The sequence below is a fragment of the Mauremys reevesii genome, linkage group 7 (genome assembly GCF_016161935.1).
Source record: "Mauremys reevesii isolate NIE-2019 linkage group 7, ASM1616193v1, whole genome shotgun sequence".
NCBI lineage: Eukaryota > Metazoa > Chordata > Testudines > Geoemydidae > Mauremys > Mauremys reevesii.
In genome coordinates this window covers 96929877-96945052 of record NC_052629.1, presented here as the reverse complement: position 1 = coordinate 96945052, position 15176 = coordinate 96929877, and the positions used below count along the sequence as shown (strand labels likewise).

The following is a 15176-nucleotide window of genomic DNA, read 5'->3' as shown; positions in this document are numbered from 1 at the left end:
AACGTCTGTTAGTCTATAAGGTGCCACAGGACTCTTTGCTGCTGTCTCAGGGACCTGAGGGATCAGTGTTTGCAGCATAAGGTCCATAGCACTCAGCCTTCCCATCCCCAATCTCCAGCACAGAGGGCAGACAGCCAGCTGTGGAGCAGGGGAGATGCTGTCCCACCTGGTTTTAGGTGCTGGCTCAGTGAACTCTGGAATCATGACTCAAACCAAGCAGGTATCTTTGTGAGATCCATGTATTCTCAGCATGGAGCCACCACGCCAAAACAAAACCCCAATGCAGACCACAGCAGCAGCCAGTGGCTGGCAGTCCTGGGACCGCTGCCTCCGCCATGGACTCACTGTTCCTTCCTTGACACTGGTGCATGGATCTGCAATGAGAGAGGTGACCTGTCAAAAGTCACCTGCCCCCCCACACCCATAGGATTCCAGCCCTGAAGGAATAACAGTGCAGGAACAGCTGCTGCTGTTAGGTGTAGCACAGTACTGCCTAGAGGCCCTGACAAAGTGGGGAGGTCCCCCATTGTACCCAGCCCTACACTGCTCCCCCCCACTGAGACTGGGGCTCCTATTGGGCCAAGCATTGCACAAACACCCCAGGAGACTCATTGCTTCATGAAGCTCTGTCTAAATCAACAGAGTGGAGGGGAAACTGAGGCACAGATGGGGGGCAAGGGCAGGAGTTCTGAGCCCCAGTCCTGCACGGCAATTACTTTGCCTTTGCCACGTTCCCCCACAAGGGGGTAGTACCTGCCAGGCTGGGCAGAATGCTTTGGACAGCATCTTCCATTTGGCCCACGTCAAGGCCCAAGAACACCCGGCCACCCCTTGCAGGCCAAGACAGCCTCAGTACTCTGCCCCCTGCTAGGCCTGGAGGCATTCCCCCTATTCACAGCTGCTGGGGTACCGGGGATATATTATGGGGCAGGGGCATGGCTGGGTGTCTACGGAGGGTATAAATTATGGGCTATACAGTGGAGTTGCATCGTAGGCACCTTTAACTTGTGCGATTTTAACTATACACACTCAGCAAAACAAACAACAGAAAAATAGCAATTTAAATACTGTACCTGTAGTGCGGGCGATTCCACCCGCCATTCCATTCAATGAGTGTTTGACTATATGTGATTTTCGCCTTACGCACGGACTTCAGAACCTAACCCCTGCGTAAGATGTGACTCCCCTGTAGTTATTTCATCCCAGAGTATTTGACTCACTCTGAGGGGACCAATCATTATGGCATTTACCAGGCCCCATACACACAGCCAGCCCCCCTTCACTAACAGAGTGTGTAGGTCAATGCAGGGGTATTATGGGATGTAATGATTGCCTCACCCCTAGCAACTCAAGGGATACTGGGTGAACCACAAAAGCAGCCTCATGATTGGATGGGGCAGGGCTGAGAACATACCTGTTCATTGCTATAATGGACCAAACAGAGCTAGTGTAAGAGTCTTTGTGGAATGGGGAGGGGGAATCTTGCCCCCATCCCTTTGTAGTTGCTGCAGCAGCAAGACCAGGCCCTAACACGCGCCACCAGCCCCTCTCGCCGTTCTGGGGTGGGGGTAACGGACAGGAGAGCAGCACATCAGTACTTACGGCCTCTGCAATCCCTGGCCAGCTCAGAGCCAGGAGCAGCCCATCATCCGCACTTGGAGCCCACTCCAGGTTCCAAACTGTCAGCGTCCCAAAAGTTGATTTCAGCTGCAGCGTCCGCTCCTGCAGCACGGGAGGCTGGGAGTCAGGGAGGGGGACAGGCAGTGGGCTGAGGGGGCCCCCAGCCAGCTCCAAGGCACACCTCCCTTTAGCATGAGGGCTAACACTACGCTGTTACCAGCTCTGATGGCCTTGTCCCCAGAGGGGTAACACCACCCCTCCCACCCAGCCCCAAAGGGGGCATGTGTCCCCAGAAGCTATCAGTGCCCCCTCCTGCTGGATCCCAGCCCAAGGCAAGACCATGGGTCCAGCCCCATAGCCTTCCCCCAGGCAGGTGCTAGCATCCCAGGGCTGCTTCTCCCCTATCGACCCCACCACTGCTCACCTCCTCCTCTGTGCAAGGCCTTTGATCCTCCTTCAGAACCAGCCCCACATAACCTTGGGGCACCATCACCTCCTGCCCCTTGAGGCTCCTGCCACGGAAGGATACAGATTTCTCTGCGGGGAGAGAGACCGACACTGAGCTGGGGAGACAGAGGAACCTGGCCAGGGGATGCACTCGACTGAGAAATGGGCACAGCAACTCAAGTTCCATGCAGGGGTACTGGGGTCTATGCTGATTGAGGGGAGAGCACCCCTTACAGAGCCCCCATCCCATCCCTGCAGCAGCACAGTGCCCTTAAGGTCAGCACTGACTAAGGAGTGGGAGCCCCCATCCTACTCCCTGTGGCACAGCATCCCCTGGCATGGAGGGAGTCACCAACCCTGCAAGCCCTGGCGGATGGCCGGGGTGAAGTATCTGTCCACTGGGGCACTGCCGTTGTGCTCCACCTCGCAGGGCAGCAGGTGTAGGACATCTTGGGGCGCCCCCCGCAGGGAGCTCAGGTCCAGCCGAATGGGGCTGCTTCTCTCAGACATCTTGCTCCAGAGGCAGGCACTGCTCAGCTGGGGCCTGGCAAGAGAGATAGTGAGAGGGGGAGGGTTGTGGGGGCAGTTCCTGACCAGGGCACCTCATCCCTGCACGGGGCAGTTCCTGACCAGGGCACCTCATCCCTGGCACGGGGGCAGTTCCTGAGCAGGGCACCTCATCCCTGCACGGGGCAGTTCCTGAGCAGGGCGCCTCATCCCTGGCACGGGGGCAGTTCCTGAGCAGGGCGCCTCATCCCTGGCACGGGGTGGGGAGGTTCCTGAGCAGGGCGCCTCATCCCTGGCACGGGGGGGGGGCAGTTCCTGACCAGGGCACCTCATCCCTGGCACGGGGGGTGGGGGGGGAGGTTCCTGAGCAGGGCGCCTCATCCCTGGCGGGCGTGGGGGAGAGTTTCTGGGGGGCCAGGGGCGGAACCTTGTCAGGAATCCGCCTCCCCACGTGGGCAGGACGCTACCCGGGATGGGGCCGTAGTGAGTAGGGTCTCGGGGCCGCTAGGCGCGTCCCCTTCCGCCGGCTTCTCCCCGCCTGGAGCCCCGCTCACCTGCCGCCCTCTCCGAGCGTCCCGCGCGCAGCACGGGGACGGAAATCCCTGCACACCGCACCGCACTCCTATCCCGGTGCATGCTGGGGGCTGTAGTCCTGAGGCCAGCGCACGCCGCAGGAGGCAAGCCTCGCCCCCGGTGCATGATGGGTATGGTAGTTTCCAGCCTGAGTGAAACCCCTCCCTCCGATCATGCGGGAAGATGGAGAAGCAGCCTCTGGAGCGCCTCCCTCCCCCGCGCTGACCCACATGCGGCAGCAGGGCCTGGCTGGCTGGCTCAGGGCAGGGATAGGACCCTGGGTTGCATTCAGAGCGGGGTTGCCCGCTGGAGGGAGCTGTGCAGGGGGAACTGCCAGCTGGCCGATGTTTTTGTACCGGAGGGAACAATCCTAATTCAGACCCTGCTCAGCAGTTAGGGTGACCAGATGTCCTGATTTTATAGGGACAGTCCCGATTTTGGGGTCTTTTTCTTACATAGGCTCCTATTACCCCCCCCCATCCCGATTTTTCACATTTGCTGTCTGGTCACCCTATCAGCAGTTGCCATGGAGACAGCTGATTGCATTGTGAGTTGTGTTCCCAGCAAAGCAGGGTCCCCTTCCCGTCCCTGCACATCCCCACAGGCACGACTCAACAGAGCCAGGCTTCTGGGGGCCGGCAAGCAGGGGGGCCAGCCTGGGAACCAACATTCAGGGACACCAACTTACCTCATTTGGGGGCACCAGAGCCCTGGCATGGGACACCAAAAACCTTTTCCACCCTGGGTGACAAAGCACCTAGGGCCAGCCCCTGCTCACCAACCCCTGTACCAGCAGAGTAGCCAGGGACTGAACAGGCCTCAGAAACAAAACCCTCCTTTCTGCATTGGGCCCACAGGGCAGACACAGAGTCCTCCAGCTTGTGAGGGGGAGAATGCATCCCAACTGTCCTTTCAGCACTACAGCTCAGCTGCTCCAAGCAGCACCAGTGCTGGAGCCTCCCCATTAGCTAGGAACAGTACAGGAGCTCAGACACACAGCACCACCTCATTGCACTCCCCACAAATGCATAGTACCACCTCCACGCTCCTTCAGCTCCACCCCATTGCATCTTCCCCCACAGCTCCCCATGCACCACCCTGTCCCTACTCCAATGCACTCCTCCCCACATGCACTAATTTGTTCATTTCACTGCAAATTTTACTTGCAAAAGGCATTTGTACAGAGCTTCAGACATTTACATTTCAGGCTCCCAGCCCCGCTCAGAGATTGGCCCCTTAGGGGACAGGAGATGTGTCTCCCTATGTCCACTCTCAAATCCCCCCCAGGTGGTTGGAGACATGTCCCCTTTACTCCCACTCACAGATCCCCCTTTCTGGGGGGTGCCCAACTCACAAATACCTCTCAATCCCTATTTGAGGCTGTCACTCCACCACCACCTTCCGCAGGTAGGCACTCAGGTGGGGGAGCACCTTCCAGTTGTCAGTGCGAATGGTGACACGTGCTGCCCCCTGGGTCCCCTGTGCCTGTAGCAGCACATGGTAGTGGGGAGGCAGGGCTATGGCAATCTTGTAGGTGCCCGACTCCTCTGCCACTAGGTAGCTGGCAAAGTGAGCCTGCACCAGGACACCCAAGGGCTGTTGGGTGGTGGGCCAGCAAAAGAGGCTCTCGGCGCAGTCACCTGACCCCTCTGGGCACAGGGAGGACCAGAGGGTGTCAAAGAGGTGGCGCCGGCTCTCACAGTCCCAATTCACGGGCAGTGCCAGAGGCAGGAAAATGTCCGGAAAGGCCACCCGCAGTGGTTCTAGCTGGCTGCAGTAGGTGAGGCCGGTCTGCGTGGTGTACAAGGCGCTCACTGCCAGTTCGGTGGGGTAGGGGCAGCGGGGCTGCAGGTGGAGTGTGAGGATGGGAGATGGGTGGGTGGCGGAGAGGCAGGGCACGCACACGTCAGGCACTGGTTCATAGAAGTTGTCGGAGCACTCGAAGCGCAGCAGAAGGCAGAAGAGTCGCTCAGGTGAGGACCCTGTGTGAAGCAGCCGGTACGTCAGGCTGAGCCGGGCTGGAGAATGCAGCTCCAGGAGCCGTCGGCAGCAGGCCTTCACCTCCTGAGCATCAGCAGGGCACGGCTGGGAGGCTGGCACTGGTACCAGGGTGGGCTTGGCTGGGGCCTCACGCTGCAGCAGCAGCAGGGGTTGCGGGGCTGGGTGCACGGTCAGTGCGGCGGCGAAGTTCTCGCTGTCTGCCATGATGGAGGAGGAGAGAGTCCGGGCTTTGAGGCGCCCCCCAGGTGCCAGCACTGCCCCCAGCTTGTCCCCAGACAGGCACGACAGGAGTATGTAGTAGAAGCGAGCCCGATCCTGCACGTCCACATCCGGGTAGCTCAGTGAGACGTCTTGGAGCAGCTCAGCCAGCTGGCACCCCATGGCAGGCGGAGGCTGGTGCTGCAGCAGGTTGCGGCAGACACTCAGCAAAGCCTGGCCAACGTACCAATCTCCCAACTGTCCAGCACCTGCCAGCCGCACCAGGCGCTGCAGAAACCCAAGTGTGCTGCCCTGTGGGACCCCACTCTCCTTTGCCACCCGGGCCAACAGCTTGAGGTGCCAGCCCAGCTCCTGCTCCCAGGGTGGCAGCAGCGGCATGCCCACAGTCAGCTCCTGCAGGGCCTTGCTCAAGGATGTGGGCCAGGCTGGGTCATCCAGCACTGCCTGGGTCTCATTGAGCAGGTTGATGAGGTTGGGGGCCAGGGAGCAGCGCTGGCGATACAGCCCCACCAGGGTGCCCGTCAGCTCTCCCATAAGCTGTGGCCTTGAGCCAAAGTAGCGGGCAAAGAGGTAGGCGGCTCGGAAGAAGAGCCCAGTGGCCTCACGCCCACCTTTACCTGCCACGGTGTCTGCCAGTGCCAGGACATGCTCAAAGATATACCCAACACCTCGCTCAGCCTCGGGGCCCTGGTTTTCCAGGCACACCAGGCTCAGCAGGTTGAGGCGTGCCAGCATGGTGCCCGGGTCGTTGAAGAGGGAGGGGAAGAGGCAGGAGGCCAGGCGGGGTGTGAGCAGGACGGGCAGCCCCTCCTCAGAGCCAGAGCCCAGCGGGCGGTTCTCGGGGAAGTGCAGCAGGCAGTCGAGGTAGAAGAGTTTGAGGGGCGAGGGCAGTGAGGGATGCTGGGCCATGCCCACCAGACGGCGCAGGAGGAAAGCTTCGTCCTCGGCCGTGAAGAGGCTGTCGGTGAAAAGCCCTTTGAGCTGCAGACTGGCGTGCAGCAGCGCCACATGGGCTGTGCCAAACAACCGCACCAGCTGCGCCTTGAAGATGGCAGGTGACTGGGTGCGGATCACACACACCACCTGGGCCAGATGCCACAGAAGCTGGCTCTGGGCAGGTGGTGTCAGCAGATAGGAGCCATCCAGCAGCTGGGACAGCACCGACTTCAGCTCCTTGGTCTCGGCCGGGGTGGGCAGCAGCAGCAGGCGGTCAAGGGACGCTGGAGAGACTGCCCCGGCGTTCCCCACCGCCTCCCACGCCAGCCCCTCGTTGCCAGCCAGCAATTCACTGAGAGCCCCCTCGCCCCGGCGGGCCAGCAGCAGCACGGCATTGCGCAGGGCCAGGCTGTACAGCAGCGTATAGCCCTGGTGGACAGGCGTGAGCTCCTGCTGCTGCATGGAGCGCAGCGAGTCCAACCGCCGGGAGAAGAGGCCGGGGTAGCAGCACTCCAGCTCCCTCAGACTCTCACAGGCGGCTGCCCGCACCCCATGATCACCCGGCCCTTGCCGCTGGTCGTTGAGGTCCGAGGCCAGGTGCAGCAGCAGAGAGAGGTAGTCACGAGAGGCCTGGGAGCCCTCCCCAAAGGCCTCAGTGGAGATCAGCACAGTCCCCACCACCACCAGTAGGTGGCGCCGCAGCCAGGACAGCTTGGGTGAATGGGGCAGCTGGGCAAAGTTAGCTAGGAGAGAGCCAGCCACCTGCTCACCCACTTCGGGGTCTGGGCACAGCAGGGTGGGGAACTCCAGCAGAAGGGTCAGCATGGAGACCTGCAACAGAGAGAGAGAAAGAGAGAGGAGTGCAGTCAGGGAGCTGCCACTGTGGGCTGCGATGCACAGAGGCACCACCATGAGATAGAACGGGAAAGCCACTAACAGAACCCAGGAGTCTTGACTCCCATGCCCCTGCTCTAGCCAGGGATAGAAGCTAGGTGTCCTGACTCCCAGCCCCACTGCTCTAACTACTAGACCCTACTCACCTCGCAAAGCCAAAGAGACAACCCAGGAGTCCCCCACAGCTTTGACCACTAAACCCCACTCCATTCCTCCTCCAAAGCTGAAGATAAAACCCAGGAATCCCTGTATAAACTTGCTTTAGCCCATTACATCCCTCCCCAAGCCAAGAAAAGAACCCAGGCGTCCTGCCAACCCCACATACCTTGGTTTGCTCACTGATCCTCTCGCTGCTCAGGTCCTGCAGCAGCTCAGCCAGGAAGGTATCATCACTCCCACAGGCCAGAAGAAAGGCTGTGGGGCCTGCTCGGAAGGTTGTTATAAGCTGGGCCCAGCTCTCCCCACTCCGCACACTCATGGCAACCCCTGGGAGGGACCACCTGGGTGGGAGAGAGAAGCTGGTCTGAGCAAAAGAGTGTCCCACACCAGAGCCACAAGCTGCTAGTCTCACTCAAGCCCAGCCCCAGAGGTGGCAGCACTGGACAGGGATCTTTGTATAAACAGCCCCCCCCCCCGCCCACAACTCAGTGGTGGCCACATCTCAGTGCCTGTATGTAATGGGATTATCGACCTGAGAATCAGGACTCTCTCTGTGGGCCGGGCCACTACTAACCCAGTTTTAATCCTGAGGAAACCGAGGCATCAAAGAAAGGGGGCAAGTAGCAATCCCAGGAAAGGGGGGGCAGCTGGAGGGGCCCCGTGGGGCACCGATTGAGGCCAGGGACGAGTGGGAGCCTTGGGGTTTCGGTAAGAGCGAGCAGGGGCTGGGGGCGGGCAGGGTATTCAGAAGATTCAGAATCCTGGAGAACAGATGACTGCTGGGTACCCGGGGGCGCTGGGGAACGGGCCCACGCACGGGAATGTGAGTAATGGGGGGTCCATGGCCCAGGGTCCCACGCAGGGGAGTGTGGGCAATGGAGGAAGGGGTCCAAGATGGCCCCACGCAAGGGAGTGTGGGTAACAGAGAATATGGCGGTGCTGGGTCGGGACCCCAGGGGATTGTGGGTGATAGGGAGTGGAGAGTGTTGGGGCAATAGCTGGGGGTGGGGGGTTGTGGGTAACGGGGGCGCTGGGGCGGGGCTTCCTGGCGGGCTATGTTGGGGGGGGGTCTCAGTGCGGCAGCCCGAGATGGCCCCAGGGAATCCCCGCCCCAAGGGAAGGAGGCGACGCTGCCCCTACCCGGCCCCCTCCACGGGGGAACCCCGGGGCATCCCCCTGAGTCCCAGCCCGGCCCGCTCACCGCCCGACGCAGCAGCCGCCTCGGCCCCCGCCCTTCCTGCTTCCCCGCCGGCCGCTAGATGGGGCCAGAGCTGCTCAGCCGGGCCGTGCTCCCCAGTATGTCCTCGCGTCACTGCCCGGCCCCTCCCCCCGGGGTATCCCCCCTGTCCGCGTCACTGCCTGGCCCCTCCCCCCGGGGTATCCCCGCGCCTTACTACCCCCCCATCCTCCTCCCCCGAGTCACTGCCCGGCCCCTCCCCCGGGTATTCCCATTCCCCGCGTCACTGCCTGGCCCCTCCCCCGGGGTATCCCCCCTGCCTTACTGCCCCCCGGGGTATCCCTCTCCCCGCGTCACGGCTTGGCCCCTCCCCCCGGGGTATCCCCCCTGCCTTACTGCCCCCCGCGTCACTAGCCCCCGTATCCTCCTCCCCCAAGTCATTGCCCGGCCCCTCCCGCGGGTATCCCCCTCCCCGCGTCACTGCCCGGCCCCTCCCCCTGCCTCGCTGCTCTGGGTACACCCCTTCGCCCGCAACATTACCCGTCCCCCAACCGGAGCAACCCCTCTCCTCTCTGTCGCTGCCTGCTCCAACCCCCACCCCCGACCAATGGGCCCATCCAGCCATGGATTCCTCTCACCCTCAAGGACTGTCACCCCACATCACCCCATCCGCACAGGATCCTCGTCAGTTTCAGGGCACTGGGTGGAGGGATATCAGGGGGCTGCAAATCCAAGCTGAGGGGCACTGGCAGTGGCAGAGCTAGTGAGGAGCCCAGGACTGGGATAGCAGGGGGTGGGACTGAATGGTGCTGGCAGAGCTGTTGGGGAGCCCAGGGCTGAGTTAGCAGGAGGTTGGGGTTGAGGGTGACAGGCAAGACTGGCCTATGGGATGGAGCAGGAAGGAGTGGCAGGGCTCTGTCTCCAGAGCATCTAACGGAGGAGGCGATGGCTGAGTCCTGGCTCTGTTGCCCCGGAGGTCTGGGATGAGGGGGCAGAAGCAGGTGCCGACTTGCTTCAGTTTCGTTGTGTAACCTCTGAGTAACAGTCTCATGAAACCACCTCCACCTGAGCCATACCAGAGACCTCGGCTAACAAGTTGCAGGTACCTAGGGGCTGAGTGGTGCCCCCTACCCTGCTATCACAGCTTGGCCCCCCTAATCTCTGCTAATGCCCCTCAATCCCAACTCACAGCCTCTTGCTATTCCAGCTCTGGATTCCCCCGCCCCCACTAGCTCTGACAAGGCCCCAGAATCCTGGCCTGCAGCCCCCACTATCCCCAAGACCCCTTGACCCCATGCATAGCTCTGTGGGGCCAAAGAAGACACACATAGAGGCAGATTGTGCCCCACTGAGCCTAGGGCATGACATGGGTTGGGCAGATGGGGGAAAGAGGCACAGGGCAGCCCGTTGTATCTTCTGCTCTTCCCCCAACTCCTTCATCCCCCTCATTATTTCACACACTTGCCCTGATATAACTCCTACCCTCTGCCTCCCCCCTCAGCCAGCAGCCATGGCACTGCTGGGTTGGAGATACCCTCTTGGCCTGGGGCTCAGGCACTGCCAGTAATCAGAGCCTTGGGCAGGTTCCCCCAGCACTGGGATTAGGGGATGAGGAGAGGGAGTTACTTGCTTGGGAAGGCTGGGATAGGTTGGAGTGTGGGCGGGCAGCGAAACTTAACTGTATGGCAGCGGGAACGGGGCCTGCCTGGGGCACAGGGAGAGGCCCCCACGTGGAGCCGGGAGCTTCCTGCTCCCCTAGCCAGGCGCGGGGGCGAGAAGGGAGGAACCCAGCGGCAGGAGGAGCAGCAAGGCCTGGGGTGAAGGGGGCCGGAGTCAGAAATCCTGGTTTCTGTTTATGGCTCTGGGAAGGCAATGGGGGCTAGTGGTTAGCGCAGGGTACTCCACCCCAGTGCCCAGACAAATTCCTCCTCTGCTGTTTATAGCTTGTCTCAATAAACCCTGCAGTTTCAAGTGGATACAAAATTATTTTTCACTTCCTGTCCAAAACTGTTATGTGGTGTTACTGTGGATTGTTAAACAGACCCTGTGCACCACCCCCAAGGTGGCTGCATCTCAGCACTGGGCAGGGGGTGAAAAGCACTAGTGGTATATATTAAACATGGATCCATTTGGCACTATTCGGTGTCTCTGGGTAGCCTCTCAGAGATGCCATCCCCATGAGGAGATGGGGAAATTGAGGCAAGGAGCGGGAAGGATCACCAGTGAGTCAGTGGTAGAGCTAGGGACAGCCCTCCCCCCCCAGGCTCCAGCCGCACCCCTCCTGTCCACATCCAGACTGGTTCCCCCGCGTCTGCCCCATCCCTGCCACGAGACTCATCCCCCCCGGGGCTGAGGCTGGGACGTGTCCCAACACCAGGAACTAGCCAGGTCGAAACTCCAGCTGGGATTTTGGGAGCACCCCAACCCAGAGAGCCTGGCTGGGAGCCAGGACACCTGGGTTCTATCCCTGGTTATGGGAGTAGAGTCTAGTGGTCTGGAAGCCAGGACACCTGGGTTCTTCTATTTGCAGCTGTGGGAGGGGAGGGGAGCCTAGTGGTTATGAGGGCTGGAGTGAGAACTGGGTTGTATCCCTAGTGCTGGCTCCAAGGAAGTGGTGGTGCCTCAGTTTCCCTGTGTGAGTGGTTTTGATGCTGCTTCACTTGTGGGTTAATTAGCCAAGTTCTTTGAAGGCATGTTATAGACGCAGGCTATGTGCTGCAGTGCACAGGCTGCCAGTGCCACGAGCCTGGGCTGTGCCCAACACAGCTCATCATCACCAACCTCACAGCTTGTCTGCCTCACAGCTAGGTGCCCACATGTGCCAATGAAACCGCCCAGCCAGGAGAATCCCTTCAATGGAGTGAGGGGAAACTGAGGCATAGAATTCAGGGGTTCTGCCTCACAGCCCCCCTTTGTTCTGACCTCACTTCCCCACCAGGAGCAGGGCTAAATCCCAGGAGGCCTTGCTCCCTCCAACCACTAGATACGCTGCCATCCCAGAATTCCTGTTTGTTGTCTTCTCCTCCCTGAGGTTATTCACCCGGGTATTTGGTTGAACCCGTTGGGCTGGCACCACCTGCCTGGCCCTGGGTGTTTCCCACATCCAAGACATGCTGACATCCGCTTTGCCTGTGGGCTGAGGCTCAGGAGGCAGCGGGAGCCCTGCCTATGCTGGGATGCCTGGAGATGGCAGGCTAAGCAGGCCTGGTTTCAGTTGGGATGGGAGGGGAGACCACTAAGGAGCTGCAGGGAGTGGGTAGCAGGTGCTCTCCCTTCTCAGTCACCGCTGGCCCCAATGGTCAACTGCAGTGCGAAGGGGCGCTGTGCTGCAGGGAGTGTGGTGGAGGGCTCATTAGGGGTACCCTCCTCTCACAGCCAGGGATGACCCCAATTCCCTGTGCAGCACCAGGGGGGAGCTCAGTGGAGGGGGTGCTCTCCACTTCATGGGGGTGCTGTGCTGGTCCTATCACTGTGATTCACTGATTCGAGTGAGATGTAAAACCGTGACCCTGCCCCATTTATGGTTGTTAAACCTCCTGGCACTTTCCTCACATGCTGGTGTGTGAACTCCAGTGTCCTGGCCAAACCCCTGCTCTGTTGACTTGGCTTCTGCCTCTCTGTGCCCCAGTTTCAGACTGAACCTGGACCACCTCTTCCCCCAACACCCACCCCCAGCTGCCACTGCTGTGTAGCGTTGCTGTGTGCTGTTACACTCCTCCACCACTCCAGTGCGTTCCACCCCAGGGCTGGCCGCATTGCAACTGTGGGTGGGGTGATCTCTGCCCCTCTCTGGCGTGTTATGGGACAGAGCCACTAGAGGAAACATAGGCAGGATAATTATATGTTTCAGGCTTCACGCTTTTCCTTGGTACTAGTCGTGAGCGGGGCTGGACAGATAATTAATGGGTCCATACCTTCCCCGCCCAGATAAGGGGCACATATTCTAGGCCTGTTGCTCCAATCCAGGTTGGGAGGAGGAGGGAATGGGGTCTTTCCCCTCTAGGGGGCACCAGTTCCCATCCAGCCCCAAGTTGGTAAGGTAGAGGCCATGTCCTATCCCCAACCCCTCTGAGCCAGCCAGTCCCCACATCCTGGACCTGGATTTGAGCCAGCAGCCCTTGAAGAAGTGTCTGTGTTCCGCTCCCAGGTTTATGTGTGTCAGGGCCTGGCTTGCGGGACTCCTGGCCCCAGGAATGTGCTGTGTGTGCCAGGAGCATCTCGGCCGACAGGTGCCAAGCCGGCTGCAATTAAGATTCTTTGGAGCGGGGCCTAGCGGGGCCCGCGGCTCTTGTCCCCACCCCCCCCAGCACCCGCCAGGCGTTGGCTTCCAGCATCCGCCTGACGCTCCGGCTCTCCTGAGCAGCGGGTGAATCACAAACAGTTCCTTCCCCTCCCAGACCGGGGAATCTGCTGGGCTGCACGAAGCAGCCACCTGGGGAGGCGGGGCAGAGGCAGGGGACACATGGTTAGAAGGGGCTATATGGGATTAAGTGCTGTGATAGGTGGGTCATGGCTAAATCTCTTCATTACCCCTGCTTCTCCCACTCTCCTCCCAGAGCTGGGATCAGAACCCAGGGGTCCTGACTCCCAGCCCTGCTGTTCTAGCCCAATTAACCCCACTCCCTCCTAGGGCAAGGAATAGAACCCAGGAGTCCTGAGCCTCAGCCCCCTCTTTTCTACCACGGGACCTCACTCCCTTCCCAGAGCCTGGGATAGAGCCCAGGAGCCCTGACTCCCAGCCTTCCCTGCTCTAACTCTCCCCCAAAGCCTCCCAAAATGCCACCCCAAATTCACCCACAATCCCTTGCTCACCGTAACCACTCGCCCCAGAACATCTCATCCCCCAGTCCCATATATTCCCCCACAAAACACCCTTCCCCTCAACCTCCCCCCTCCAACACATTCAAACTCAGGGCTTTGGAGACCTGGGATGCATCTGTTTCTGGGGTGTGTGCTTTTATTTCCATGCAGAAGGGGGAGAACTACTGGGGGTGCATGTGCAGGATCTGAACTCTGAACATCCTGCGCATTAAAATTTGCTCCATGGACCTTTGCAGATGCCCTCCCTATGCGTGTGTCTCGGGGGAGGGGGGGAATTCATTCATACTTAGTCGTGCCGTGAGTGCTGGGGCCTGGCCTAGATGACCTCCCTTCCAGTCCTACGAGTCTATGATTCTAAGATTCCTGCCAAGTTGCTTTTCCAGCCTGGCTAAGTGCAGTCTGGCTAACCTCCATCCCGCAAACCCACGCCATGCTGACATTCCCCTCTAACGCAACCTGCACCACCCCGCTGACTTGTCCCTTGAAACAGGAGCAGACGCCTCCAGATGGAGCTGAGCTGCACCCCGGAATAAACAGCACAGCTTCTCTTTCCCACCCCTTCCCCTGGGGCGCTTGGGACTAACATCTACTGTTGGCTGCAAGAGCCCATCATGAGACATCTGAGGCCTGATTCCCGGGGCCCCAGTGCTCCACAATGGAGAGGGTGGATTTTGCACAGGGATTCATAGCACCAGTGAGGTCTAATATGGGGGGGATTGTCATAAGAGATGGGGGTGCCGAGCCCTGTGGGAAGATCTCAGCAGCTTATTTCCATGCCTAAATGAGAGGGGAGCAATGTGGGGTTATGGGAGCTCGGCGCGTCTAATGATCAGGTGCAAGGTGTCCCCGGTCCAGCAGCCATGAAGCCAGACCTCCTCCTTGATTCTGCCAGCTCCTATGCATGGGCAGAACCCTGTGGCAGCCACTGAGAGATAGGCTTGGGGTCCCGGGGACCACCCGGTGAGATCTGGGCCTGCTAGTTGATGGAAAATCTCAGAGTGGGGCAGTGAGTCCTTGCACCTATGTGTGTGCATTAGTGTAGCCCTGCCAGTGCAGGTGGTTTTTACACCAGACCACACTCATGCAAACCACCTTGGCACATGCACACTAGAGGGGCACACTAGTGCAACTCACTATGAATTCTGGTGCAGTACCTCCACCACCAGGCCAATGCAGTGTAAGTTGCTGTTCACACCAGTCCAGTGTTGTGTGCACTGGGGGGGTGATACAATGGGGCAGGCGCGGGAGACGGGGGGAGAGGAGCGACATCGGTTTAAAACAACTGAAGTGTGGCCAAGTCCTTATGGCCAATCACTGACCTGAACCAAGAAAATACCTTTCCTGGTGTTAAATTCAATGGCATCAAGATCCAGCTGTTTGGGTCACCCTGGCTTGGGGGATCCGCACTCACAAGCACAGCGTATTCACTGCACCCCCTGCTCCCCCCGCCCCCCCGCACTCCCTCCGGGAGTGTGTTCACGCCCCTGTTCAACCCCCCGCCCCAAGCGGCTCCCTCTTCGGAAACGCTGAAGCAGCAAGAAAACAAGGGGGGGGGCGCCCCCAGCTGTGGGTGTCACACAATCTCCTCCTGGCAGGGAACCGGTTGGGCAGGTAGCGCACAGGTGGGTGACACCGTTATTTCCAAACGCATGCGCCATCCCCACCCCCTTCTTCAAAAACAAACTCACTAATGAGCTCGGCGCAGGTACAGTTCTTTTTCTTCCCCGATCCGGTCCGTCCCTCCGGATCGGAGCCTGCAAAAGTCCTGGCTCTCCGGGCAGGGAAGCAGCTATCGGAGAACCCCGGGAGCCTGCCTGCTCCG

The 15176-nt window shown here is 60.1% G+C and overlaps 2 protein-coding genes across 10 annotated transcripts; both read right to left on the bottom strand.

Moving 5' to 3' along the window:
- Nucleotides 1–221: 221 nt before the first annotated feature.
- Nucleotides 222–4641, bottom strand: RNASEH2C (ribonuclease H2 subunit C). 4 transcript variants are annotated; one of them, XM_039482504.1, is made up of 5 exons: nucleotides 4508–4641; nucleotides 2424–2611; nucleotides 2045–2157; nucleotides 1603–1722; nucleotides 222–374 (listed from the first exon to the last, which is right to left on the bottom strand). In XM_039482504.1, the coding sequence occupies exons 2-5, from the start codon at nucleotides 2575–2577 to the stop codon at nucleotides 342–344; spliced, it is 420 nt and encodes a 139-aa protein (XP_039338438.1). In that variant the 5' UTR covers nucleotides 2578–2611; nucleotides 4508–4641; the 3' UTR covers nucleotides 222–341. The 4 variants fall into 4 exon arrangements, with proteins under 4 accessions (XP_039338438.1, XP_039338437.1, XP_039338439.1 ...); XM_039482503.1 differs by lacking the exon at nucleotides 4508–4641 and adding an exon at nucleotides 3129–3275; XM_039482505.1 differs by lacking the exon at nucleotides 4508–4641 and adding an exon at nucleotides 3002–3122.
- AP5B1 (adaptor related protein complex 5 subunit beta 1) lies at nucleotides 3894–15174 on the bottom strand. 6 transcript variants are annotated; one of them, XM_039482500.1, is made up of 3 exons: nucleotides 15043–15174; nucleotides 7523–7697; nucleotides 3894–7134 (listed from the first exon to the last, which is right to left on the bottom strand). In XM_039482500.1, the coding sequence occupies exons 2-3, from the start codon at nucleotides 7673–7675 to the stop codon at nucleotides 4531–4533; spliced, it is 2757 nt and encodes a 918-aa protein (XP_039338434.1). In that variant the 5' UTR covers nucleotides 7676–7697; nucleotides 15043–15174; the 3' UTR covers nucleotides 3894–4530. The 6 variants fall into 6 exon arrangements, with proteins under 6 accessions (XP_039338434.1, XP_039338433.1, XP_039338429.1 ...); XM_039482499.1 differs by lacking the exon at nucleotides 15043–15174 and adding an exon at nucleotides 8558–8671; XM_039482495.1 differs by lacking the exon at nucleotides 15043–15174 and adding an exon at nucleotides 8144–8292.
- Between the last annotated feature and the right edge of the window lie 2 nt (nucleotides 15175–15176).